Source organism: Palaemon carinicauda, chromosome 19 (genome assembly GCF_036898095.1).
Source record: "Palaemon carinicauda isolate YSFRI2023 chromosome 19, ASM3689809v2, whole genome shotgun sequence".
NCBI classification, from domain to species: Eukaryota; Metazoa; Arthropoda; class Malacostraca; order Decapoda; family Palaemonidae; genus Palaemon; species Palaemon carinicauda.
Window position 1 is genome coordinate 23,536,675 of NC_090743.1, and position 27,693 is coordinate 23,564,367.

The 27,693-nt window shown below is 33.6% G+C and overlaps 1 protein-coding gene across 2 annotated transcripts; it reads left to right on the plus strand.

Moving 5' to 3' along the window:
- LOC137658170 (rhomboid-related protein 2-like) lies at window positions 1–26,807 on the plus strand. 2 transcript variants are annotated; one of them, XM_068392852.1, is made up of 8 exons: window positions 1–61; window positions 13,250–13,607; window positions 14,687–14,905; window positions 15,991–16,152; window positions 19,425–19,570; window positions 22,160–22,373; window positions 24,065–24,178; window positions 26,440–26,807. In XM_068392852.1, the coding sequence occupies exons 2-8, from the start codon at window positions 13,581–13,583 to the stop codon at window positions 26,683–26,685; spliced, it is 1,128 nt and encodes a 375-aa protein (XP_068248953.1). In that variant the 5' UTR covers window positions 1–61; window positions 13,250–13,580; the 3' UTR covers window positions 26,686–26,807. The 2 variants fall into 2 exon arrangements, with proteins under 2 accessions (XP_068248953.1, XP_068248952.1); XM_068392851.1 differs by having other exon boundaries at window positions 13,250–13,616; window positions 26,440–26,806.
- Window positions 26,808–27,693: the final 886 nt, after the last annotated feature.

Consider the following 27,693-nt stretch of genomic DNA (forward strand, 5'->3'; position numbering starts at 1 on the left):
GTCAAAGTCAGTCTGCGTATTGACGTTGTGGTGAGAAGACGTACCTCATTGACTTGTTAATGTGAGCTTCCCGTGTTTTTATTTTGTTTAGTAACTGCTGTTGTTAGTGATTGCTTAAAAGCTTAAACATATTTTATGCGGAAAAGGTCGATTTTATCCTTTCGGTACATGGATTCCTTGGCATAGACCTAAAAGTTAAGTTTATTGAATAAACGTTAAGTCTCCATTTGATATTGGAAGTGCGCAAAGGTAGAAAATATAGTATATATATATATATGAAAGAATGTGTACCTTATACGGTGATGATATGGTTTAATATGTATTACCGGAATTTTAAGTGATTGGTTAATTGTGGCTAAGTCCAATGGATAAGTGTAAGACCAGCATGAGAGGGGAAACGTTGGTTCATTAGCCTAGGCCTATATCAAAAGAACCGCTAGGACAAGACAAAATCGTCATTATTATTTTAAGAAGGTCCTGATCAAGTCTCTTATGAGTAAAAAGCGAGTGTTGATTAGGAAAAGTCATAGTATGAAAGGTGTGGAAATGTGGGTTTATTGGGACATAGGCCTAGACCTATAGACTTCTGCTTTATATCCAGAAATCCTATTAGATTGTGATTGTTTGAATAATTAATTTAAGAATGGTATATCTGAGGCTTACCCAATAAAAAGTAATTGCCATAGACAAACTTAATCATTCGTTTACGATAATTGCATTAGTGAATGATCAAGCATGGGTTGACTGTGGACTGCTAACTAAACAATTCTTTTGCCTGCCACAATTTTTTCGACTTGCGACATTTCAGTAACTGGATTCCTTAGTTATTTTCACATTAGTTTGAAATCACTGTCCCAGTTGGACCACGTCTAGTCTGATGTGTATTGTGCCAAAGGGGATGCCCCCATTCTATATTCCATCGTTTATGTATTCCCAATGTGGGTCGTACACGCAATTTACTTTTCATGAGGTGGGCCAAGCCTGTCGATTGTTTTAAGGCCAATTATCATACAAGAGCCACAACTGTTGTGCTAAGGACTTCGAGTTATGTCTTGTATGCAAGGTCAGATTCCAACGATATAGGGTTGCTTGTCTCTTTGTTAGCAGACGCGTTACTTTGTGTGTATCTTTAGTCCTTGCATGCTACCTTTTGATGGATTATGTAGCTATAGTGTCCATTTCACGATTTTATCATCGGTCATTAATACTAATTATTTTCCATTTAAGAATCAATTCCTTCGTTTTATAATTGTTCTCTAGTCTTGGGTAGTGCTATAGCCTCTGTACCATGGTCTTCCACTGTCTTGGGTTAGAGTTCACTTGCTTGAGGGTACACTCGGGCACACTTTTCTATCTAGTTTCTCTTCCTCTTGTTTTGCTGAAGTTTTTATTGTTTATATAGGAAATATTTATTTTTAATGTTGTTACTATTAAAATATTTTATTTTTCCTTGTTTCTTTTCCTCACTGGGCTATTTTCCCTGTTGGGGCCCCTGGGCCTGTTTTTCCAACTAGGGTTGTAGCTTAACATTTAATGATAATAATAATAGTACCATATTAACAAAGGAAAGCCTACGAATGACCTTAAACGTTCTTGTTCATAAGGCAAGATTTCATCCCTAGGCCATTCATGAGCAGGGCTTAATTCCCTCACTGGGGTCACATAAGTAGGATGATTGATATTTTCATTGTAATACTTATGGGAATTGAAAAATACGAAGAAAAATGTTAATAGCAAGTCGAGCATAGATAACCAAGAGTTCCGTACTCGGTCATTTTCACGAAATAACTTTATTGATTCCTTGCATAGTTACGAGAGAATATCGAGATACCAGCCGTTGGGTTACATTCCTGCTTTGAATGTCGTAAATCCACATCGTACCGTGTATTGCCAGATACTCCAAGGGAGGTCATCGTTAAATCTAAATACTTATGATAGATAATTACCACAGGCCATTCTATTCGTCTGATGATGAAAATTATCAGATAATGAATTGGAAGGACTAAAATGGTTGATTGATATGAAGTAAGAAACTCAAATAAATAATGTTCTCTGCAGAACGGTCATATTTTACACAGAACATATACTTAGTCAAGGCCGTAGTTCTATTTTTTTTTTTTTACGTGGAAGATGTATGTAAATTTGATATTCCGTTGCAACAGGTGATTTAGTCCATGTTGTGATGAATATATTTCAGCAATTTCCAGGCCTACTCAATTTAGAATATTTCCATCCATTGAGAACGACTAATCTCAGTAGTATGTTGTGTGAATTATACAATATTTTCCCTCTTTATATACAGTATATACAGTATATATATATATGTATATATATATATATATATATATATATATATATATATATATATATATATATATATACACACAGTATATATATATATATATATATATATATATATATATATATATATGTATGTATGTATGTATGTGTTACGGTCATTTTACAAAATGTCTGGCCATTATGCAAAAAATCCAAATTCATGGTCACATTGCAAAATGACCTAAATATTTCGACATTTTGCAAAAGGACCAATTTTTGTTCAATTTACAAAATCACCAATATCATCGGTGGTCAGTATATGTTTTCTAGGTTAGTTTTATTAACTTAAAAGGGTGGTGTTAGAAAGGGATGGAATTGTTAGTAGATATTAGATTCTTGGTGAAGTGTCATGACTGAGATGGTGTGGGCACGTGTTGAGGATGTATTGTGGAGAGGGAGTGAGGTGAGGTTGGGGGGAAAATCAAGAGGGAGGCTGATAATCATATGGCGAGATATAGTAAAGGTTAATATGGAGAGAAGAGGAGGGCATTGGAGAACATCTTGGGGAAAAAGAGTTTTGAAAGAAGTTTGGGTCTTGGAAATACGCAGTTATAAAGCATCAATAAATATGGCCTGAAAAGAGAAGTGGTTTCGGGAATAATGTACTAGAAAATATGCTAGTACAGAGTAGATTAGATGGAAGAGAAGTTGGTGAATATAATGGCGAGAAGAGAATTGGCTAGAGTTTTATCTGATCCCTTAGTCTGGTTAGATTAAATTTTTTTTTTTCTAATTTGGTCAGCAGGGTGTTTGAGGGAATAGGTCAGAAACGACCAATGAAAGGTTTAGTTAATAAAAAAAAAAAAAGATTATTTATGGAGCAGTTACATGACTAGAGAAAATAGCAGGTGTAAACACTTTAAAAGATGAATATGATAGTCAAGAGTATAGTGAGGGACAAAACAAATAGTTGATACAAAAATAGAAGGAAGGAGGCGAAGAACTCTTGAGGAAAACAACAAAATGCAAATGGAGAGATCCTTAAGCAGGTGAACCCAGTCTTGAGTTTTAGAGTATTTGGAAGATAATGTGAAGGTTTTAAGGGGAAGAGTCGAGTGTTTTAAGACTTAAGAATGCGTTTTGAAGTGACTATTGAAGGTGTAAAATAAGGCAATTAAGAAGGTTGAAGGATAGGAAGACACCAGCAGGCGATATTATTATTATTGTTATTATTATTACCTGCTAAGCTACAACCCTAGTTGGAAAAGCAGGATGCTACAAACCCAGGGGCTCCAACATGGAAAATAGCCCAGTGAGGAAAGGAAAAAAGGAAAATAAAATATTTTAAGAAGAGTAACATTAGAATAAATATCTCCTATATAAAGTATAAAACTAACAAAACAAGAGGAAGAGAAATAAGATAGAATAGTGTGTTCCAGTGTACCCTCAAGCAAGAGAACTCTAACCCAAGACAGTGGAAGACCATGGTACAGAGGCTATGGCACTAACCAAGACTAGACAACAATGGTTTTATTTTGGAGTGTCCTTCTCACAGAAGAACTTGTATTGGAAACAACATGGGTCGGGGGCGGGGCCAGGCGGTGGGATAAAGGGGATGGCCAGGCTTTCTAATGTATGTCTTGATGAGGAAAAAGCCTCAAATGAATGGGCACCAAGAATAATTGTCTCATTGTATAAAGGTAAAAGTGATGAAGCTAAGAATTATAAGGGCATTACATACCGATAAAGGTGTATTGTAAGAAAAAACTGTGTCATTTATAGATTTGAGCTTATGGCAAAATTTATTGACAAAGATTATAGGATATTGGATACTACCATAACTTCTGTACCATGGTCTTCCACTGTCTTGGGTTATAATTCTCTTGCTTGAGGGTACACACGGGCATACTATTCTATCTAATTTCTCTTCTTGTTTTGTTAAAGTTTTTATAGTTTGTATAGAAAATATTTATTTTAATGTTCTTAATTTTTTTTTATTTTTCCTTATTTATTTTCCTCACTGGGCTATTTTCCCTGTTGGGGCCCCTGGGCTTATAGCATTCTGCTTTTCCAACTAGGGTTGTAGCTTAGCAAGTAATAATAAGAATAATAATATGTATTATATAAATGAAGGAAGTAGTACAGGTTACATGTCATCTGAAAAGATGAGTTTGTTTATGAAAGGAATAGGGTTCATGGATCAACAGTGGTATTGAAAAGAAATATTAGAGGTCTGAAAGTAAAGGGGAAAAAACTGCATGTGTCATATATCGATTTGAGCTTATGGTAAAATTTGTCGACAAAGATTATATGATATTATATATGTATTATATAAATGAATATTGTTTGGAGCAATTGAGTTTTTATGGTAGAATTTAGGTGTATATTAGAATATGTAGACAAGAAAGGGATTTCATTGTTTTGAAAGGGGTCCAAGACAAGGGTGTGGTACGTCTCTATGGCTGTTTAACTTCTTTATGAATAGAGTTATGTGAGACGTCAGAAAAAAATTATAATGGGTGTAAATGCAAAGTTTATCATTAGAAAATTATTTGTAAATAGGATGTGAAATGGTAGATGTTTGCTGCTGACTGCTAACTAGGTTCATTAAACAGAAACTCCAAAATGAGGTAAAAGTGTTTGATAGTGTGTGCAAAAGGGGAAAGTTGAGAGTAAATGTGAACAAGATTTAGGTTATCGGGGTGAATAGGAACCGAAAAGATAGAGTATTAATGGATGTTAAGATAGCTGTTGGAAGAATGTAAATGGTTGATTTGTGTATCTATGATTAAATATAACTGGTGATAGTAATAAGAAAGAAGGTAGTTACAGAATAAGAGAAGCAAGAAAGGTATCAGGATCTGTTAATAGACTTGAATTGTGTGGAAGGATATGTGTGAGGCGATTGTCTAACCGTCTCTCCTCTATGGATGTTGAATATTTATGTAAAGAAAAAGGTAGAAGCTGTTGAGATGAAGTGTTTATATAATATAAGTAGTTTAAAGAGAATTGATATGGTGAGATTGTGGAGGTACCATAGAGGAGGTATATAAGTTAGCTGATTTCGAGGATAGTCATTCATCTGAAAAAATGTACAACATAGAGAAGAGAGTGTATATTTACCCAATGTGTAAGGGGGTAAGAAGAGAGTGAGGCTCAGATTTAGATAATGACTGTGAAATACGTATTTTGATGGAAGGGCCAGTTACCCAAGCAGTACAAGAATGAGTGAATGACGTGTCGTGTGTAGGAGTGTTTGATGAGTTTCTGATGAGCCTTTTGTGTAAGTATGAAGCGACTGATTTTGTTCAAGTATTTACTGCACATGGTTTACTTCCACGATGAATGTGGCTCTAACTTGTGTTGTTTTTCTCGGAACCACCCCCTGCTTTTTGGAAAGGCTTATATGTGTATATACACACATACACACACACACACACACACATATATATATATATAAATATATATATATATATATATATATATATATATATATATATATATATATATATATATATATATATTCCAGCTGTGACCAAGTTGTGGAATGATCTTCCTAATCGGGTAGTTGAATCAGTAGAACTTCAAAAGTTCAAAGTTGGAGCAAATGCTTTTTTGTTGACCAGGCGGACATGAGTCTTTTTATAGTTTATTTATGACATATTTGTTTTTGATATTGTTAATAGTTTATATATGTCATGTCTGTTTTGACGTTGTTACTTATTTTAGAATGATTTATTGTTAATTTGTTCTCTTCATTTATTTATTTCCTTATTTCCTTTCCTCACTGGGCTTTTTTTCCCTGTTGGAGCCCCTGGGCTTATAGGATCTTGCTTTTCCAACTAGGGTTGTAGCTTGGATAGTAATAATAATAATATATATATATATATATATATATATATATATATATATATATATATATGTATGTATATATATATATTTATACATAGTATGCTAGCATATAAAGATTAAGCTGTTTTTCCCTAACAGTGGCTGGTTCCAGAGACAATAATAACGTACCGGTCACTGCTGCATGGATACTATAGCTTCTGAATCATTTATGAAATCCTTGTTCTTATAAAAATCACCATGGCCCCTTCAAACACCTTCCACGAAGACTCGTCAGCAGTGTTTCAAACCTCTTGCATACAGTGAGCCATTCGCCTCTATCTTGTACTCGTACATCTTGGAAATTGAGGTCCCTTTCTTCCATCCAATATCTCTTGTATATCTTCTCTCTTTCCTTACAATTCCAAATTTTAAACTGCTAACCTGCCGTTCATTCTTTCTAAAGGACCAAACCCTGATTGATTCATCATTTGATCTGTGCTGCCATTTTTCTACAATAACTGAAAATCAAATTTTTCATCTTTTCCGTTCCTCGTAAACTACAAATTTAATAATTTAAATGATGTTTATAATATACATATCGATTTCTCTATTTGATATTAAGCATATATGCCACCAATAAGGAGGGTAGGTTGAAACATGATATTAGATGACAAGATGAATGAATATAAGCCAGGTGAAGAGTAAAAAAAACGGAAATATGTAATTTTCTCCAAGGACGATGATACTCGTCACACATTGAAGCAAGTAGATATTAAGGGAAAAAGACATTGTTCGTGGCATTGATGAAACATGCTTGTAGATTACTATGCCGGGTTGATTAAAAGTCGCCACAGTTTGGCTTGGTATAACAGAGACTTCGAAGGTATATGTGTTACTAAAGAATGCGTTTGCAAAGATAAGATGATACAGTGTTTATGTTTACTATTTTTTATTGTGTATGATATGGACAAAAGTTATACAAGATTGAAAGACAGTTTACAAGTAAAAATATTTTCATGGTGTAGAACATCCTTATAGATAAGGAGAAAAATATAAAGGTTCTTCCACCAAAAAATGATGATACACAGTATTGCACAGGCAGAGAAATAGTTTAATAAACAAATAAAATGAAACGAAACCAGTTAAGAAAAGGCAAAATGACAGGGTGTTCTAGAAGAGAATTCCATGACACATATTTACCGACAAACATGTTAAGTGGGCTATGTATGTGATTAGTACTGGCAAATATTTCTCCTATTAATATACTAAGCCAATTTCGAAAGTTGTTATTGTATTGTAGTGATGGCATTAACAAAGAACACAAAGATGCCGCCTTGAAATCGACACATAATAGGATATCCGTTTCCATTTCGTTGAAATGTTTAACTTTGCACTTTTTATCATATTCATTTACATATTTCTTAGTAATTTAATTTATTAACAGTATACTAGGTCAGACATTTTGGATAAAGATGCCAATTTGATAACAAATAACAAACGTTTATTGTTTAAGCACTTCGTGAACTGTATTTTTAGTTTTTCAATCTCAGTTGAATTTCTTTCAGTCGGTCACACTGCGTTCATGAGAATTGGATGAAAATCCCAAGATTGAAAAAGTATTTTTCTTGCATATTATGTAGATCGATGTTTAAAAGAAGAATCAAATGAAGTGGATTAAGGTAGTTAGTGTCCCATTCTTTGTCATTATCATGCTAGGCAGGATGAAATATGGCTATAATTCGTGATATCATGTAAGTCTGTTTTAATGGTTTAGGGGAACACGCCCTTGCTGTGCATATCTTTGATCTGCGTTGAGGGTTTCTTGATTTCTGTCTGACCTTGCTTTCATTTTGCTCTATTTTATGAAATAGTACATTGTTCTAGAACATTTTTTATGTGATTTTGTGTGTAATAGATTGTAATTATACTGCCATTATGTATGACGAACGGAAGGTATACAGCCATATTATAGAATGGAATGAAAGGTGTGATGAATCTTGGATGATGCAATGAAATCATAAAACCATATTATGAGATAAAGTGAAATTAAACGGCCTGAATGTATGGAAGAATAAATTGACATAATTAATTTGTATGACATATCAAATTAATGGAGCCGTTTTGTATGACCGTCTGAAATTATAAAGCCATTTTGTGTAATAGGAATAACACTTATTGCCAAGTTGTAGATAATCATACGAAAGAAGTCATAGTCATGTCACACGCTAAATTGGAATCGTAAAGTCAATATGGTTCTTCGGGTTCCTCGTAATGTTCTTTAGTCTCTTAAAGAAAATGAACCATTGATTTTATAATAAGCAAGTGAAGTGGCCATGAATTTTGGAAATCCAAATGGGCAAGTGACACGAACGTTGTGGAATTGGGTGTAATTGTGAGGCGGTCAAGGAAGTGGCTTGCATTTTGAAATTTCTGTAGGTGGGGTGACACGAACATTAGGGAATTGGGTGTAATTATAGGCGCTGGTAGTGATGGAAAAAAAGGCTCGCAAGAATTGGGAGACATGTTTGCAAGAATGAGGCATGTGAAAAAAGTGTTATTGTTAATAATGTATATGCTGTCGTTTGGAACAAACCAAGGATACAATGGAATTCCTACGCTTGCTATCAAATTCTTTTATTTCTTTCACAATTCTAAATGTTTATATGATGTTTCTTGAACATATATGTTGGGAACATATTAGAAATTTTCAATATTTTTTGCACAGCAAAATCTTTGTTTTTATGTAAGTGTTAACGTTTTGTCATTAGTTATATTCGGTAGAGGTACGGAAGTGACCATACAAGAGAAACTTTGTTCGTATAATCATTTGTAACATTTTAGAAAAGTGGAGAGTGTTCCTGTGCAACGAAATCGTAGTTTTTATATATAAGTTATTATAGCATGTAAGTGTTAACGTTCTATCATTGGGTATATTCAGTAGCTGTATAGAGTAGAAATGATCATAAAAGAAACTTTGTTCGTATATTCATTCAGAACATTTTAGAAAAATGAAGAGGAATTCCATTCAGATTCTTGGAAATCTGCTCTTCGCATATTCATTTAACACCGGAAAGGGAATGAAATGATGAACACTTGTCTTATTTGCTTTAATAAACCTAATTAAGAGAATGTTGTGCAGGTGCAACACACAACTGAGTGAGAGATGTCATGCAACGGCCTTGAGCTTTTGTTATTGACGTTTCCTTGAGAACGGCTGATTTACTCATGACGTTACCGAGAAGGGGCTGTATTTAATACTTGACATACTGTTAAAACAGTGAAGTGGGGTTTAATGGTTATTGTTAAATCATAGCTGACTGTATAATTAATAAGAATTGCAAAAATACAATCTAAGGCTTTGCTATTTTGGTGTAGTTGGGTAAATAATTAAAGGGGCTTCCTCGTTCTGTTTTTCTCTTTCCTTGTTAATTTCCTTTTAATGTTTTTCTTCATTTGTCTATTGTATCATTGAATTTCCTCTTATTTCTTCTATTTGTTTTATTTTTTCAATATTTTAATGCTTTTTCTCTAAAAAATTATTTCAGTAATCTGAATTTATTTCTGGTAATTAAACTTTTTTTTTTTTTTTTACAGGGAGCGAATCTCTATTCCCATGTTTTGTAACCAATGATATGTATAGAAATCTCTACATTTCACAATTTTTTCTTAACCATTCAGAATTTTCTCGAGTTTAGTATGCTTGGTTGTTCAACATTAATACTTTTTATTCAGTCAGACGATTTAGTTAACTGAAAAAAAGTAGTTACATGGTTTAGATATGGAGTTTATTTTAGCTGGCTTTTATTTTGCATTTTTTTGAGCATTTGAGCAAGTTAGTGGCCATTTTGATTTTTACGTATGAATGTATGCACATTCTACGATTGATTAAGCTGGTGATAACAATAATAAAAACAATATCATCATTAATGATGTTATTGTAAGATGGAAAAGCGTCGCATACGTTTGAAGACTCGTGCAGGAAAACAGTAATTATTTTAAGTAAAATTGCCTAAAAAAAGTAGTGTCCGAAGGATAAAAGTTTATTTGTATTAAATTTTAATCCTTTCTCTAAAGGTTCTGTTGTATAGCTGTAATCATTTCTCTTGAACATAAAAACTGTACATGAGAGCTTTTATTGGGAATTCATTGGTTAACAATAGACGATAGAATATCATGCATGCAACTCAGTGACCACTTTCGCCGGTCTGTGAACGGTACTGTGTCGTGGCTTATATAAAAAATGAACTCGCCTTCGTATACTCATGATGGTTTTTAAGAGGTATGTTGTCTTTAGCTAAATTATTCCTGAAGAATTATAATATATATATATATATGTATATATATATATATATATATATATATATATATATATATATATATATGTATATATATATATATATATATATATATATATATATATATATATATATGTATGTGTATATATATATATATATATATATATATATGTATGTATATATATATATATATATATATATATATATATATATATATATATATATATATATATACAGTATATGTTATATGCAAGTATAAGATATAACATATACTATATGCTGTACACATCTATCTGTTCAGCTATATATACACACACACACACACACACATATATATATATATATATATATATATATATATATATATATATATACATATAAATTATATATATACATATATATGCATATATATTATTTTTATATATGTATATATATACATATATATATATATATATATGTATATATATATATATATATATATATATATATATATATATATATATATATATATATATATATATATATATATATATATATATATATAAGTAAACACTCTCTCTCTCTCTCTCTCTCTCTCTCTCTCTCTCTCTCTCTCTCTCTCTCTCTCTCTCTCTCTCTCTCTCTCAAAAACTACTCTAGCGTTATGTAACGTATAGGTCTAGGTTCCCTACATATTCATCAGGTTATTGTGTCTCGCTGCACAGGAGTTTCATCCATGTCTCAGCAGTTGGAGGAGAAATGTAGCACTGACAGTTTCCTTTTTATAAAGCTACTGCGTGCAAATTGAAACTTATAATTGTTACCCCCAAACAGTGTATTTGGGGATCCCATTTACCCTTTAGATGCCAAATTGTCGATGAAACCTCGTGGCCACCAAGTGCAATATATATATATATATATATATATATATATATATATATATATATATATATATATATATATATATTGTGCGTGTAATGCTTGTTCATGGGTAATAGGGCTTTACGTTTAACTTGCTTGGAAATTTTTAAAATTCTACTCACAAATAGCAGATCAACATTACAAACTAAATTGATTTGATATGCGTATGGTTTACTATCAGAATGACCCAAGTATTGCTGTCATGTTTTACGGAATAGGAAAATTATATGATTTGTATTACATTGGTATTCTGGCAATCAAGCAGTGACGTTATTGTGCGGAAAGCTTGTGAAACCCGAGTTTGATCTGAAAACTAGTAAGCTTTTAAGCTTAAGAAATTGAGTTCCGGAGTGCTTTTCCTTTCAAATGTATCCTAAAATAATTAATTTGATAATCCAGTACTACAAATTTAGGTCAGATAACCATAAACACGTCCTATCAAATTGCCACTGCTACTATGGTGATATTTATAGTTGTACTATAAATCTCCCAGTACCTCGTAAAGTAGAATCATGATCACTCTAGATATGTATATGCCTTATCCTTAATTTATGAGTAGCTCGATAGCAAAAAAGTGGATTAATTCATTAGGGCCAGTCGCTGAAGGCCAAAATGTGTGGTACTGTTCAAAGTTATCATTCAATTTTAATGGCGTTTAAATCTTCATTCCCTGATGCTGTAGCTGTTGTATCGGATCAAGGTATGCGCCTCTCAAATTGAGAGTCATCTCAGGTTCAAATGTTTATGGAGTTAAATTACAAATAATTTTTGTAATTTCTGACACTAGCAATTATGTTTCTAAATACAAGAAGATTTGGCACAATGGAAGTGTCATCTAAATATAGGAAAATTTTAATTATTGTTTAGAATTATCGCCTTTCAACAGTCAAAGTTTTCTGTAATTAACATTCGAAGTGCAAACTGGTGATCTCCTGACTTTATAGTGCAGGTCTGGTTTTGAGAAGACTCGAAGGCTGTTGTCAAATTGAATTTGAAAGTGAGGGTTAAAGGAAAAAATTCAAGATTTCAGTGACTCGTATATAAAATGGCTGCACGATGTTAACATACTCAATTGAAAAAAAAATCTTCCAGATGCATTTATTGTAGAGGCTAGAGCCAAAATATTTTTTTTTTTTTTGTAATGATCTCTTGCAGGAGTAATGAGGTGAAGTATTAGTTACAAAAGGAAATGTGTATTACAGAGATTTTATCGCACTGTATTCCTCTAACTGTAATTATGGGGTATACTACTTTGCCTGCATCCAGTTGCAGTATAGTTAAATTAGGTACACAATAGGACCAGCAAAATTACCTAATGGATAATTCTCCCTTTGTTCTAGCTAGAAAAATTAGAGTACGCTATGCTCGCCACCCCTTCTCCTATATTCCTTGGACAGTAATGATAATTTTCTTAAATTGTTAAGCCTGCCACTGTTTTTTTTTTAATCTCAGATTAGGTCTGTACTAATTATGCGTTATTAAAGTTAGTTAATACCTGTCATTGTCAGGGAAACCCTGAAATCATATTGGACTTAGCAGCCCTTTTTTCGGTAGTTGATCAGTTAAGCTTGATTTGGAAGGTGGTCATTATTACCCCCAATTTTTTGAGCACGTAAAGAATGCTGTTTTGAATGATTTTAGTAGTTGTGTTCGGTTTTTGGAGTGAATAATCACATACACACACACACACACACATATATATATATATATATATATATATATATATATATATATATATATATATATATGTATATTGTGTGTATGTATATGTCTGTGTAATATATATATATATATATATATATATATATATATATATATATATATATATATATATATATATATATAGGTAGATAGATTTGATTTGTTCGTATTTTTCAAAGCTATCATTATTTTTAAAGGCAGTTCAGTACCAATAATATTCTTTTGTTTCTTTTTTTTTTCAGGATTTGTATTGCCAGAAAACCTCAATTGAAAAAACAAAAAACCCTCTTTATGTAAAATTATCAAAAGGTAGATATTCCATGCCTGTATCTCAGCTGTTGTGGGTGCCTCATGTTTACCTCAACTTCCGGAAAAGAATGTGGAACACATGAACAGCTGATATAAAGATAATATCCATAGTTGCAAGATAAACTGAACTCCATTTTTATATAGTTTACTTGTATTGACCAAGCTTGATCTGGTAGCCATGCTCATCACAGTTTCATCACCATAAAACGTAGACGGACGTCTGAATAATTTCTACAGTGCCACTGTACACCATAGTCATTCATAATGGCGCGGATTGAACCCATGGAATCGGTGGGTGAAGTGAGTATGGCCAACCATTTTATATGACGGATTAGGTCTGGCCTTGTTACTCCTGCCATCTATTGTTGTTTGTTTGCACCATGAGTGTTTTTCAGAGTAAAAGGGACAGGTACAGTATTGGAGAGTCAGAAAGATTGATTCAATGGTAAAGACAAGATTGGAACAAGGCAAAACCTATGTCATTACTAATAGTTGTTGAGAATGAATTGTCAGTAATGTAAAATGTTAATTGAAATCGAAAGTTTTATGTCATTATTTTGTATTTTAGTTTTACTATTTTTCGCATTAGTTGAAGTGTAGATAATGCAATTAGAAATATAATCCTTAAGAATACAGTTGCACGGTAGGCAATATGTACGGTATTTTGCAGCTTCCCTTCGTTCCTTATCTGTACCTACTTTTTAGATTTCTATTTAACGTTGTTACTTCTTCCTTCTATCTTTCTGTGAATCAACCTTTACTGTAACTGCGAGCCCCTTTCTCAGTTGTACCTTGGGATTGAATGTCCTCCCCGGTCTCATCTTCGGGTCACCGTGTCCTAATTCTATAGATTTAATTCACGAATGCAGTGCTCTTCTAGTTTACCCGTAAAGGCATAGAGAATTTAACTTTGGTATTTATAATCATAATTACTTAAATTCACAATTTCATAATTTTGCTACATTAGGTTATTTATTTCGTTTATACTTCAAAATATATTATTTAATGTCTTTATTTTAACATATTACCTTTCTTCTAATTATCTAGGTGTGCATATTGTCTTGTTTCATTTTTTTAGAAGATTTATATTTTTGTTTCACGTTAGTTTACTCTTTATCCAGCAATTCATCAATCATCAATTTATTTTTTACCTGCTCCAATGACCTGTGGTGCTGTGACGCCAGAGTAACATGTGTGTGTTTCTTTATGTTAATTTCCCTTATATTATCCTTCAAATCTTTTCTATCTTTTACCTCTCGTTTTCTTGCACCAACGACCTTTGGTGTTGTGACGCCAGTGTAGCACGCATGTAAACCATGATTATGTATGTTTACTCTTTGTATTATGATTTAAACCATGCTCCCCCACAGATGTCCCCCATTCCCAAATGGATCCTGGTCAAAGCTCACGAATTCTGGAATCGCCAAGATTACAAGCACGACAAGAAGATCCCGATGCAGCAAATAAAGGAGTCCCTTCTGTTGACCAAGGAATCCGACAGGTTGCCCAATGCCCTTGTGATCGAACTCCTGCAGAAGGCGGATGCTAACGAAGATGGGTATCTGGACTACGACGAATACATGAAGTTTGTAAGTCGAGTATTCCTTTTGTTTTGTGTTTATTATTTCATTCACTACTCTGGTTTATTGCTTTGTTGTTTTGATCAAAAGGCCTACGGTACGGCAATTAATGTTGTTTTGGCCAAGCACGGCAGGCTCTTGCAATTATGCAGCCTATGGCCGTCAATCCAAGAGTGCATCTATCTAGCCAAGCTGGGGAAGTAATAAAGGGAAAGGGAATTAAGATAGAGTTTGGATTATATTAAAATGAAGTCCTTCAAAAGAAATTGAAAAAAAAAATCGCAATTATGTACTACAATCTCCCTTTAGTTAACAAAACATTGTTTTCATGTTATTTATGTGTATAGTTACTACATTGATAAGGAGTAAAAGTGATTTAGTTGTTAATTTGCTGCTAAGTGGTTATCATTTCACATGCAGTGAATGACCTTTCCTGTTTCTTTGTTATGTATAACTGTATGTAAGATTTTATCTAGCATCCATTGCAGCGGAATCTTCTATATAACCCCTTATTGTTTCCTATTCAGATAAGTACTTTTTTGGTCCAGCCATTACAGTTGTGATTTAGATCTATTTTCTCCGAGGGTGATAAAGCATATCTTTTGTGCACATGGTGTATCACGTGATCCCTAAGTAAGTTCGAAGAAATTGTATATTTTGGTATTTTTTTCATGAAAGAACGTAACCATATGATTATGTTTGTTATATCGAATTCAGTCTGGAGAGTTAAATTGCTATAAGCTGGCATTACTAAAGTCTATTTTTATTTTATTTAAAACAAGGAGTCTTAGAATTAGTTGTTAGTTTCTGTGATTACGTTTTTAGGAATAATTTTATAACAACCAGTGCCAAAATTGGTATGTTTAAAACACGTTCAGGGCTGTAGCATTACATTTAAAAAAGAGGGGAAGTGCTTATATATATATATATATATATATATATATATATATATATATATATGTATGTATATATATATATATATATATATATATATGCGTGTGTGTATGTATGTGTTTTTGTATATGTGTAATACATACACACAAGCTTACACGCACAACTTCATAAGAATCTGGTATCTGTTCTTTTACTTCAAGGCCGAAACTGCGTCCTCCCATTCCAAAGGGCGTGACACATTTAGCAGAGCAGCGATGACCATGATCCCTAGAAACGAGAGGACAGTAAACAAGAGGACTTACTTTCAGAACTACTCTTGTTGTCCGCCGCCTTTCTTCATGGTCCTTGCAACCTTCGTAGAGGTGAGAGAGATTACTTAGAATAGATTATTCTTATTTGCTTACCTTTTTTTGTCATTGATTTTGATGATTTGGTGGAAATTCCTTGTACAGGTTGAACTATATATTTTACGAGATTTAATTTTATAGAGAGAGAGAGAGAGAGAGAGAGAGAGAGAGAGAGAGAGAGAGAGAGAGAGAGAGAGAGAGAGAGAGAGAGAGAGTTCAAACTAGGTTTGAGATGAAAGATACCAGCTGGTCGAAGGGAATAATCTCACGCGAGATCTTCCAAGTATTCATAAACTGATCCAGAATAATTTTTTGTTTTTGTTTCACGTAAAGTGGCATGAGGGACGGGGGGGGGGGGAAATATTTCAATAATTTTCACAACCGGACACCCCCCCCCCCTTGAAAGAACTAATTAACGGAACCCAGATCGTTCACAAGGAGGCTAACTACGGCAGGCTGATAATAGCAGAAGCTGTAAACATCTCCCTTCAAAGGCTAAGGTTAAACATTCAACAAGATTCTAATTACACTTTCCCTTCAAGCAGAAAACGAATTTGCACTAAAATGGGAAATGATTGAGCGGGATTCTCTTCAACATCTAAAATCATATGCTTTTCGAAAAACGTTTCATTCCAGTGTTGGTCGAAAAGTGGCGGTACTCATACTAAAAAAAAAAAAAAAAAAAAAAAAAAAAAAAAAAAAAAAAAAAAAAAAAAAAAAAAATTCTTGACTCAAGTCTGGTACTTCTCATTGTATCATCATTTTTACTTCTCAGAAAGATTGAATATGTATGCTAATTTTTTTATGTATGTCATTCATTCAATCCGAGGGCTATTGTTCTGTTAAGCGATGCATTGGAATGCAAATAGAATCATTACTTTGTTTTTGCAACAACAAAAGTTGTAATTATAGTCATTATTATTACAAGTTAATCACCAAGATCCTATAGAGAAAGCGTCTCAGTACGGCAAATAAATAGAGAAGTAAATAATTAAATGTGAAATAGATAAAAGTCACTAAATAAAAACATGGTTATTGATAAAGTTAAATAAATACGTAACTGATAAGCGATAAAACGGGACATGTTTTGGAATAGCCTCCGTAGGAATAACCCAATCCATCCAAGCTCTATTGTTTTCACGTTATCATAAGAAGATATAAATCTTCTTCCCTGTCATTTTGCCGTGTTCTATATTCACCTTTAACTGAAGAAAACATGATGGCAAGGTGTTGACACGCTCAATATTTTGGCCCTATTGTAAGATTTGGTTTTGGTTGAAAGCAATCTGGTCGGTTATCCAACATTGAAAAAGAACAGTGAAGGGAATGGTAAATAATTATAAATCAAAAGAAAAAAAAATGCAAATTTCGATAACTTGAAAAGTGGTTGGTGCCGTCTCCCTTTGGTCCCTACTTGCACTCACTTTTTAGCCTTCTAATTCATCTCTGTTCTAGCTTCGTTTCTTCCATTTTAGTGTCGAGCTTGGCCTCCCCGGTCCCGACACTGAACATAATAAGCCAGTTTTTGTAGATTCACCCTTGTCTATTTTAATCAGCCAGAGGTAAACACACTAGTTTATTTAAGAAAACTGACATGTTTTTCACGTCATTTTGAATGGTACACATACTTTTTAAAATATTTAGATGTGTGAAATTGTAATGATTTCTAAGACGGTGGTAAATAACGTTTTGGTCCCAGCACTTATAGCTATGCGGCCCATATTCTGTACTCCTTATTTTATACGAAGCCCTGGAGTGTACCAAGTTTTATTACTTTCAAACTTGTGACATTTTCTAATTTCGTGTCTTAATTTTTTCTTGATCTTTACTATTGTGAATTGAAATACCGTATTTCCCGTGTCATAAGACGCTACAAGTGGTAAGACGCACCCTTAAATTAGCAAGGCAGTTTTAGAAAAAAAAATGAGGATTTAAAAAATTTCTTAGCACAAATCCCTAGTCAGCGACTCTGCCGTGATTATTGTCTTGCACAATAACTTTTCTTATTTTGGGTGAATTATGAAATGTTTATGTTGATATTAATTACCTATATGCCAATTATCCCAGTTTTATTACATATTCATATAAGAAACCACTAAAGCAGTCGTAGTTTCCACCACAACTACACGTTAAGTCAGAGTGTTTGGTGTTTCAAGTTTTGTTTACATGAAATCAGCGTTATCAAAGGTGCATAAAATATTGTTAAAAGAGGTAAAATTCTAGTACTATTTCCAAAATTCCTCATATAGCCTGGAAATTTTCACACAAAATTTAATTATTGATTAAAGAAATCTAGACATTCTTTTTGGTGGAATAATTTTGTTACTGTTTGTGATTCAAGGTCTAGTTACTTTTCTGCAAATTGGTAATACTGCAATCAACAAACAGAAGTTTTTTCCAAGGTCGTATTCAGCAAACGTCTGTTTGTATTATTTCGTAACTCAGGCAACAAAGTCATTATCTATATATTGCTTTATTTCAAAATATCAACAAAATATGAGAAAATAGATATACTGTATACTGCATAAACAACTATGTCATAGCGTCGTCTGCTACGAGATCATTAATTGGCATGTTTGCTTGTAGAAGGGGGGTTAGCGAGTCATCAGCTGATTAAAAAAAAAAAAAAAAAGGAAAAAAAATAATTGCTACTGTACTTCATTAAAGGAAGTGCAATATAAAAATAAATGAATTTATTACATAGGAATGATAATTGTAAGATTATATTCTATCTCTCGACAGTTTGAGTACTTGTATGTCAATAGTTAGATGTTTGAAGGGTGTTAAACTCCCTTATACAACTTTTTTTCAAGTGTTAAGACGCAGGGTGATTTTGGGGGGCAATTTTCGTGAAAAAAGGTGCGTCTTATCACACGGAAAATACGGTAAGTATTCAGTGAATTATGTACGTCAGAATGCTTGAAAAGGCAAGCGCACCCTGTCTTTAGAATTTCCTTACCTTATGAAATATATTTATCGTTTAAATACATTATGTTTGCTTTGAAATTATTTGCACGCAATAGCATCACGCGTTTCCAACTACGGTTGTAGCTTAACTACTACTCCTAGTACTACCACTATTACTACTGCTACTCCTACTACTACTATCCTACTACTACTACTACTGCTAATAATAATAATAGTAATGCAAATGGCGGATTTTCCCCAGTTCAAATAGACGAGTAATGGCTTTCCCGGACAGTGCTCAAATTTATAGATTGTCATAATTTTCTTTACTATAGTATTCTTGAGGTGAGAGTAGTAAAAATAATCTCATCTTGTTACAGATTGGTGTTTTCGTCTACTACATGGTAGACATGGCCAAGCCCATGTTGGCTGCAGGCCCTGCGCCTATCTATTCACCTCTCATCTTTAACCCCGAAAGAAGATACGAATGCTGGAGATATCTTTCTTACGCCCTTATCCATTCAGGGTAAGTGTTTTACGCGCCCATGTTGGTACTTTGTTTATTTTAAGATTTTTGAAGGAAAATGAAAATAGCGAAAAAAGTCGTAATCTTATATTGTATGTGAAGACCTTTATCTCTTACACATTTATGATTTTGCAAGGGTAAGCCAAAAGGTATGTGTTTATTTAGCTAATGATTTTGTGGGATGTTCTATGCCAGGTTACATTTTTATCCTTATCTAGACCAGAAACAGGAAGGAATGTAGGGAAGTCGGGGCTTTGTCACGAATTAAGTTTTATTTAATAAAGATAGTTTCAAACTTGTAAGTTCAAGTAAATACAGATTTTTCAACTAGAATATTGAAAAGTATTTTATTTTAGAACGTAATATTACAGTACTACCGTCATGTAAGAAATTTGCATTAAGGTTCGAGTCACCTGTGGGGTGGCGCCGTCAGTGCACCTCAAGCTGGGGCACTGTAGGCATACTTAAAGGTCTTTCAGCGTCCTCTCTGCTTTTACTTATACTTTCCCCAATAGCACTTAGTCACTGCATGTCCTCGAGGCACCAGTGCCGGACTTCACGGTGCAAATTTCTAAATCGATCCAACCCAGAATTCAAAATCACCTCGGAAGGGGTGTTGTTATTGCCTGTAGCGTTCATCACCTTATGCATTTTGTTTGTTATATGTAAAGTGAATAATGTATAAATCTGTTTGAAAACACGGTATCCTTAATCAGCTTATACGTCACTCTTCGTTCTTCCATTCTCTGTTATTTCATTATACCCGGCTAGGTAACATAATGTAGTTGAGTGTCCAATCTACCTTTCCTTGAGGAAAAAAAAAAGATTCCCTGTATCCTATACGGTTGATTTTATATATCTGAAACAAATCTTAAAGTTGTATTTTTTTGAGAATTGCTTGTTAATGTTACTTTGGTGTAGTCATTTCTTGAATCTCGAGTAGAATGAATATTTAGTAATATATAGTAATCACTTATAAATACAAAGGATGAACGTGCACTAGGTAATGTAACTTATTAATTTGGAATCCCTTGCTTATAGATACTGTATAATAATCAAGTCTACCTTGTCTTTTGTGCTCCGTTTTCTATAATTTTTTCTTTAAGAACGACAGAAACTGTCAATATTATTTTGAAGGGGTGACATTGAGAGATTGAAGTAGCTTGAAAATCCTTTCTTTTTATATATATTTTAATTTGGAGTAATTGCATGCTTGTAAAATAGTATTTTGTGGGCTAGTTTTAAAATATAAATTACACTCAGGTTTTAAGAAAAAAATAATAACCAGAAATTGTTAACATTCCAATAATTTGATTGTTTTTCACTCAAATAATTATAACTTAATCTTAATCATTTTAACAAGTAAGTAACGCCTGTCCTAAACTAACACATATCATAGTCTAGAATCCCATTTTCAGGGTTAAACATTGTAATTTAAGGACAAATTAAGAAACTGAGCCTACAGATAGAGAAATAGGACTATGGAAATTAGTTTAAAAGTGTTGTCAGATTTTCAGATTTGCAGGGAATGATGATCCAGTTTGGGGTCTGAATTCTAATAACAACAATCATCATCATCATCATCATTATTATTAGTATTATTATTATTATTATTATTCCTTTTTTTGAGGGAATAAGGGTGGAAAGGGTTTGTGTATTGGCCGGATCAGCAAAGCTGTACTAGTCAGGGCCAGGATTAATCCTTTGTCAGGGCTTCCCATACGAGGTTGGTTTGCTGAGAGCGATCGGTCGAAAATCAATCGCCATCACCAATCCACTCTGACCAGCCTGGTGATGAAAACTAGCCTACCCCAAACATGAATAAGGGCATACCTGTACCCTTTATCCTACAGTGGACTAGAAACGGCTAGATCTATTATTATTATTATTATTATTATTATTATTATTATTATTATTATTGTTGTTGTTGTTGTTGTTGTTGTTGTTGTTACAGTCCAAGCTGCAAACTTAGTAGGAAAAGCCGAATGCTTTGAAGTTCCAAACTAAGGTATCCAACATAACAAGCCGCTAAATACCGATATCTGTTTTATTATTATTATTATTATTATTATTATTATTATTATTATTATTATTATTGTTGTTGTTGTTGTTGTTACAGTCCAAGCTGCAAACTTAGTAGGAAAAGCCGAATGCTTTGAAGTTCCAAACTAAGGTATCCAACATAACAAGCCGCTAAATACCGATATCTGTTTTATTATTATTATTATTATTATTATTATTATTATTATTATTATTAATAGTAATAATAATCGCTAAGGTACAACCCTAGTTGAAAAAGCAGGATGCTATAAGCCCAGGGGCTCCAACAGGAAAAATAGCCCAGTGAGGAAAGGAAAGAGAAATCGAATGGCCTAACCCAGGACCCAGTCATACATACATATACCAAGGCACTTCGCCCAATTTTGGGGGGTAGCCGACATCAAAAAAGGAAACAAAACAAAAAGGGGACCTCTACTCTCTACGTTCCTCCCAGCCTGACAAAGGACCCAGTCATAAAAGTTATTTTCTGATGGCATCCAGGAAGAGAACCGTATAATAAAAGTAATTAACACTAAAACTCCTTTTCAGATACATGCACTTAATCAACAACCTGGTGGTGCAGTTCATCCTTGGCATTATATTGGAGGTCGTCCATGGCTGGTGGAGGATTGGGATCATCTACCTGTCAGGGGTGCTCTTCGGTTCCTTGGCTCAGTCCATTTCGGATCCTACCTCTTACCTGGCGGGGGCCTCTGCGGGCGTCTTTTCCGTCGAATACGCACACTTGGGTAATATACTAATGGTAAGGATTTTGAGTAATTGCTTCTTTGATTTTTTATCGTTGTATGTCCAATACGTAATTTATGGTTATTCTATTATGGCCAAGCTTTTAATAATTTTTTTATTTTTTTTTTCTATTGCTCTTTTTATACTGGGCTATCCTTGCTCGTATGTTGTCATATGTTTTTTTTTTATGATCCTACCACATTAACTTTCAATTTATTAGGGATGTTATATAAGTGTTATATTATATTAGTATCATTAATATACACCTATTTGTGAATAATTATCATAAATGCGATGATGATGTTTTCAGGCCTGTTTTCTCTGTTCTTGATGTTTTAATACCATGTGATCTTTGGGTATTTGATTTAAAAGTTATTTTTATAGTTACCTTCGCCAACTTCGTTGCGAAGTTTATGTTTTCATAGGCGTGTATTTCGTATGTCTGTCTGTGTGTTTGTGATTGGCATAAATTAAAAACTATCAGACCGAATCCCATGAAATTTGGTGGGATTGGCCATGATCCAATGACAGTTTGATTAGATTTTGGTAGTGATTTGGTCAATGGTCAAGGTCACAAAAAGGTAAAAAAACGTCTTTTTGCTATAGTTAGTTTTTATCCAATTTGCAAGAAACCAGTGCCAAAATTTTCATAATTCAACAGCTTATCTTGTGGTATACAACTTGATATAGGCAAAGGTATGCGCTCTGCTGAGTGCCCGTTCTAGATTGATATGATTCTTTTTTTCAATAATAACGACAAAAGGTTCCAGATACCATAATACCTCTTCAATATCATGCTGGTAGTAGTGAATTGAAGTAACCATGATATTAAGTTTCTCTTAATTACTTTTGATGATACTATGCAACCCGGTAACAATGAAGGCACTTTGCTGTGATGGTATAAGAAGGCATTGTTTACATTCAGGATGAAAAAATAAAGAGGTGTGTGTCTCAAGCCTTCAGAAAAGTTTAATGAATATTTCCATTGCATTTCACATTGAAATTTATATATAGAATTTTATCTATCTGGATGTTTATGTATAGAACTAGAAAAGCACAATGAGAGTGCAGATCTCTGCCACGGCAGCTTCTTTCTTGAATCCAGCGTATCTTTCCCGGAATCAATTAATCATTTCCAGCTCTTTACATAACAGTTTAAAATCCATGCAAGTTTCCTTACATTACGATTAAAATTGAGGACATGTGGTTGATGATCGGTATTTGACCTTTTGTTTAACCTTGTCCTTGGACTCGACCCTAACCTTTGACATTAACATGTATTAATTGGCGTGGATTTTCGTACTCTCAAATATGAACCAAGTTTGAAGTCTCTGTAACAATGATGTCCAAACTTATTGCTAATTACGTGAATTGAACATTTTGCTTGACCGTAACGTTGACCATCCAAAATTTAATAATTTCCAGCTTTTTACATAACAGTTAATCCCTACAAGTTTGATTACACTACACTTAAAATTGTGGCCAGTAAGCTGTTCATAAACAAACCCACAAACTCACACCAGCAAGCACACAAACACACACAAGCAAACACACAAAGGGGGGGGGTTGTGTAAAACATAACCTCCTTGCAAATTCGTTGGAGGTAAAAATACGCATCTCTTATTAAGCAAGCTTGAATTTTAAGGCAAAAAATCTCTGAGAAGAAAATTGGAAGAGCGTCGTCACCATTTTGTATTTTACTTACAGAACTGGTCCCAAATGGAATTCCGATGGATTCAGCTTGTGATCATCATCGTGCTGAGCTGCAGCGACGTGGGTTTCGCCATATGGGATATCTACTTCAATGGGAATAAGACAAAGGTAAAGTAATCGTAGAGAATTAGGTCCTACAATTGGGACGGGTTAGATATTGTAGAGACTTGGTGTAGTGACTGCCTTTTTAGGGATAGAGTGGTGTAAGCTGGTGATCAGGTAAGCATAAGTAGTCTCTTATCTTAGAAACAGTAATTTTGATTGAAAGTATTTGATAATAGTTGTTGCTGTTGTTGTTGTAGCAAGGTGGGATGTATTCCTAGTTAGAAAACCTGAATGTTATACGCCCAAGAGTCCTGATAGAGAAAGCAGCCAGTTTGGTTAAGAAATAAGTAAAGAGTAAAATTTAAAAGAGAAATAGTAGCAAATAAATGTGAAACAGATGCACAATGAAAAAGGAAACTTAACGTCAACCTGCTTAACCAAACAAAATCGTTTACCTGAAGTTTCCACATTGAAGTTCTACCGATTTTATTAAGACAGATAATTTCTTATTTGGCCCCAACTGGAATAACACTTAATAGATTTCCTTGCAGTACTACGACGTCGTAGATAGTATACTGTAGTTTGAGGAGATCCGAGTGCAAAAGATAGTCAGTATTAAAAAATTCGTATGCAAAATGTACAATAAGTTAATTGAACGACAGTGTCAACATTTATAATGAGATCAGCGTTGAAGAATTTGATAGCATTCAGTTTTTGTCAAGGAATATGAGATGATAACTAGCTACCAAAGACAAGACAGAAATATAATATTAAAAATGGTAGAGAAAATAAATCTCACACAAAATCACGAAAGACTCCATTTTGAAAGACACCGGTCATGTTTCTTGAAAGTATATTTGTAATGGAGAATGACACCTGGAATTTTAAAGGCGTTACATCTGATTAGTGGAGGTTATTAAAAGATTTACAGTAACCACAATATCAGGGAGAAAATATTGGGCTTCAGTAGCATTTGGTACTTTCTAGACTAATCCAGAGAAAGGAAAGTATTTTTAGCTGCCATTTCTTTTTACGGCTTTTTTGCTCATGAATGGCAGAGGCAAGGGAGAGTGACATTGCCCTAGCAAGCAGAACAATGCCCTAGAGACTGCCCATATATACATATGATCAGCGCCCAAGACCCCTCTCCACCCAAGCTAGGACCAGGGAGGGCCAGGCAATGGTGGTTGTCTCGGCAGGTAGACCTGTGGGCTCCCCAAACCCCCCATTTTTAGCTCACAAGGATGGTGAAGTTGCAGACACTAAAGAAATTAACGATTTTGAGCGGGACCCGAACCCTAGTCTGGCGATCACCAGGCAGGGACGTTTCCAATAGGCCACAATAACCCTATAATGTACCAAGGGAGAACGAAGGATGGTTGATGAAAAATCTAGACAAGACATCTCAAAGATTTTATTCACAGTTAAACGACTTAAGTCAAGTTGATGAATGCTATCTATAGTAGATTTTGTTGCATATATATTGGGAAGCTTTAGCGTTTATCACCTGGTCTTTTATCCGTCAGAGATGAGACAGAAATATAAGGTCAATTCTCAAGTTTAGCTGTTGCTTGTCATTTACGTATTGCTGAAGAAAAATGATAATGATGAACAAACCTCTCGTCAAGAGAAACATCTAAAAAAGTCCACTAACTGTTTTTCACAAGAAAATGGATTTAGTTAGTTCACGTATTGCTCGTGCGTATTAATGTTTGCTATAGCAACATGGTTGAGTAAGAAAAGGTGTAAGATTTTTTTTAGATATAAAAGTCAACCTACTTATTAGAAGGAAATAAGGAAGTAGTCCATGACAGGAACCTTATTTATCAAATGATTCAATAGTGGACTTTAAAATTTATGGTTAGACTATCGCAGACAACAATTTTTATTAAAGAAATTTATGAAATTGGGATATTTGCCTAAATTCGCCACGATTACAGCAAATAAAGTAATAATGAAGTCTAGTGGAATTTTTTTCCAAATTGTTAGACGAGGAGATTAAGAAACCAAGAAAAAATGAAGTCCAGTGGACATTTGTTTTCTAATTTGTTAGACGAGGAGATAAAGAAACCAAGAAATAATGAAATCTAGTGGATATTTTTTTTTCTTTATTTCATTTTGGTAAGAAGACCTAGATGGTGATATTTCCCGAAACCAAACTGATTCAGGGCTAGAGAGAAAATTGATAGAATACTGATTTAAGGAATAGAATAAGACTTATTACTGATCTAAGAAATAGAATAAGATTCCTATAAGTGACGGCTATTTACATGACCTCAAATCGACCCTAATATTCCAAAGGAATAAACCCCTTTCCGTTACAGACGGGTCACGCTGCGCATCTGGGAGGTGCGATTGCGGGCATGACCGTCGGGACCTACATTCTCCGGAATTTCGAGAAGAAGAAGTGGGAGAGATACTGCTGGTGGACTTCGCTGGTGATCTATCTCATCCTCATCAGCATTGGCATCATCCTGAGCATCGCGCTCCCCGTTCCCGAATATTTTCCCGAAAACGACAATGCTACGATTGGTCAAGCGAGGATTGATTACTTCAGTAACGTAGCGTGAAGCGAGGAAGGACAGTGAAGTGTCTTATAGTGATAGTTTTAATGTCTTGGATTATCTTATCCGAAGTAAAAACCTGTTAGATTTAATTGAACAACGCGTGTCTTATAGTAATAGATTTAACGTTTTGGATTAATTTATCCAAAATAAAAACCTGTTAGATTTAATTGACCAACGCGTGTCTTATAGTAATAAATTTAACCTCCTTGATCAACTTATCCAAAATAAAAACCTGTTAGATTTAATTGGATAGCGCGTGTCTTATAGTGATAAATTTAACGTCTGGGATTAACTTATCCAAAATAAAAATTGTTAGATTTAATTAAACAATGAAGTGTCTGTAGACAGAATAGTATAATGTCTTGCAATAATTTATTTAATGAAAACGAACAGTATAATATAATGAATTAGTTTATTCAAGTAGACAGAATAGTGAATGTGATTTGGACCAATTTTCATAATTCAAATAAAATAAAATTAGCGAAGTGTTCAAACTTGAAACGAAAATTGTGGTTTTTTAATGTAGGTATTATGAACAATAGAGTATCATTTAGCTTTTCTTTTAAATAGATAAAATAGTAAAGACTTATCACGTGCGAAAACAACATTGAATAATTAAACTTGATAACTGTATTAATTTTAAAGGAATATCATAAAATTGATTACACCAGAGAAAGAACTAGAAGTGCCTCCAGAAATAATGAACAGTAATATCATGGATTTATTATGCGAAAAGGTGAAGATTCATGATTTTTTAGAATTAAAAAAATCAGAAAGAACGGAGAATAGTTTTTACCCATAGAAGGATTGAAGAGTTAGATGTTTACGATCAGAAAGAGCAATAAAGTTATAGATTATGTTTTTCAAAGGAAAAGAATAATGACTTGTCAAGGATTTAATGTTTCCAAAGGAAGAGATAAATCATGAATCTTATTTTTCAAGGAGGAAGAAATGAAGTGTTTGGCTACTATTTCCTTAAAGAAAAAATACAGCGGAGGTACATGAAATTCA

Bases quoted from the DNA above. Each gene is read 5' to 3' on its own strand.
- LOC137658170 (XM_068392851.1), top strand. From the start codon at position 13,581: ATGGCGCGGATTGAACCCATGGAATCGGTGGGTGAA. The intron at 19,571-22,159 runs GTAAGTGTTTTA...ACTCCTTTTCAG, and splicing joins TACGCCCTTATCCATTCAGG to ATACATGCACTTAATCAACA. The intron at 24,179-26,439 runs GTAAAGTAATCG...TTTCCGTTACAG, and splicing joins TCAATGGGAATAAGACAAAG to ACGGGTCACGCTGCGCATCT.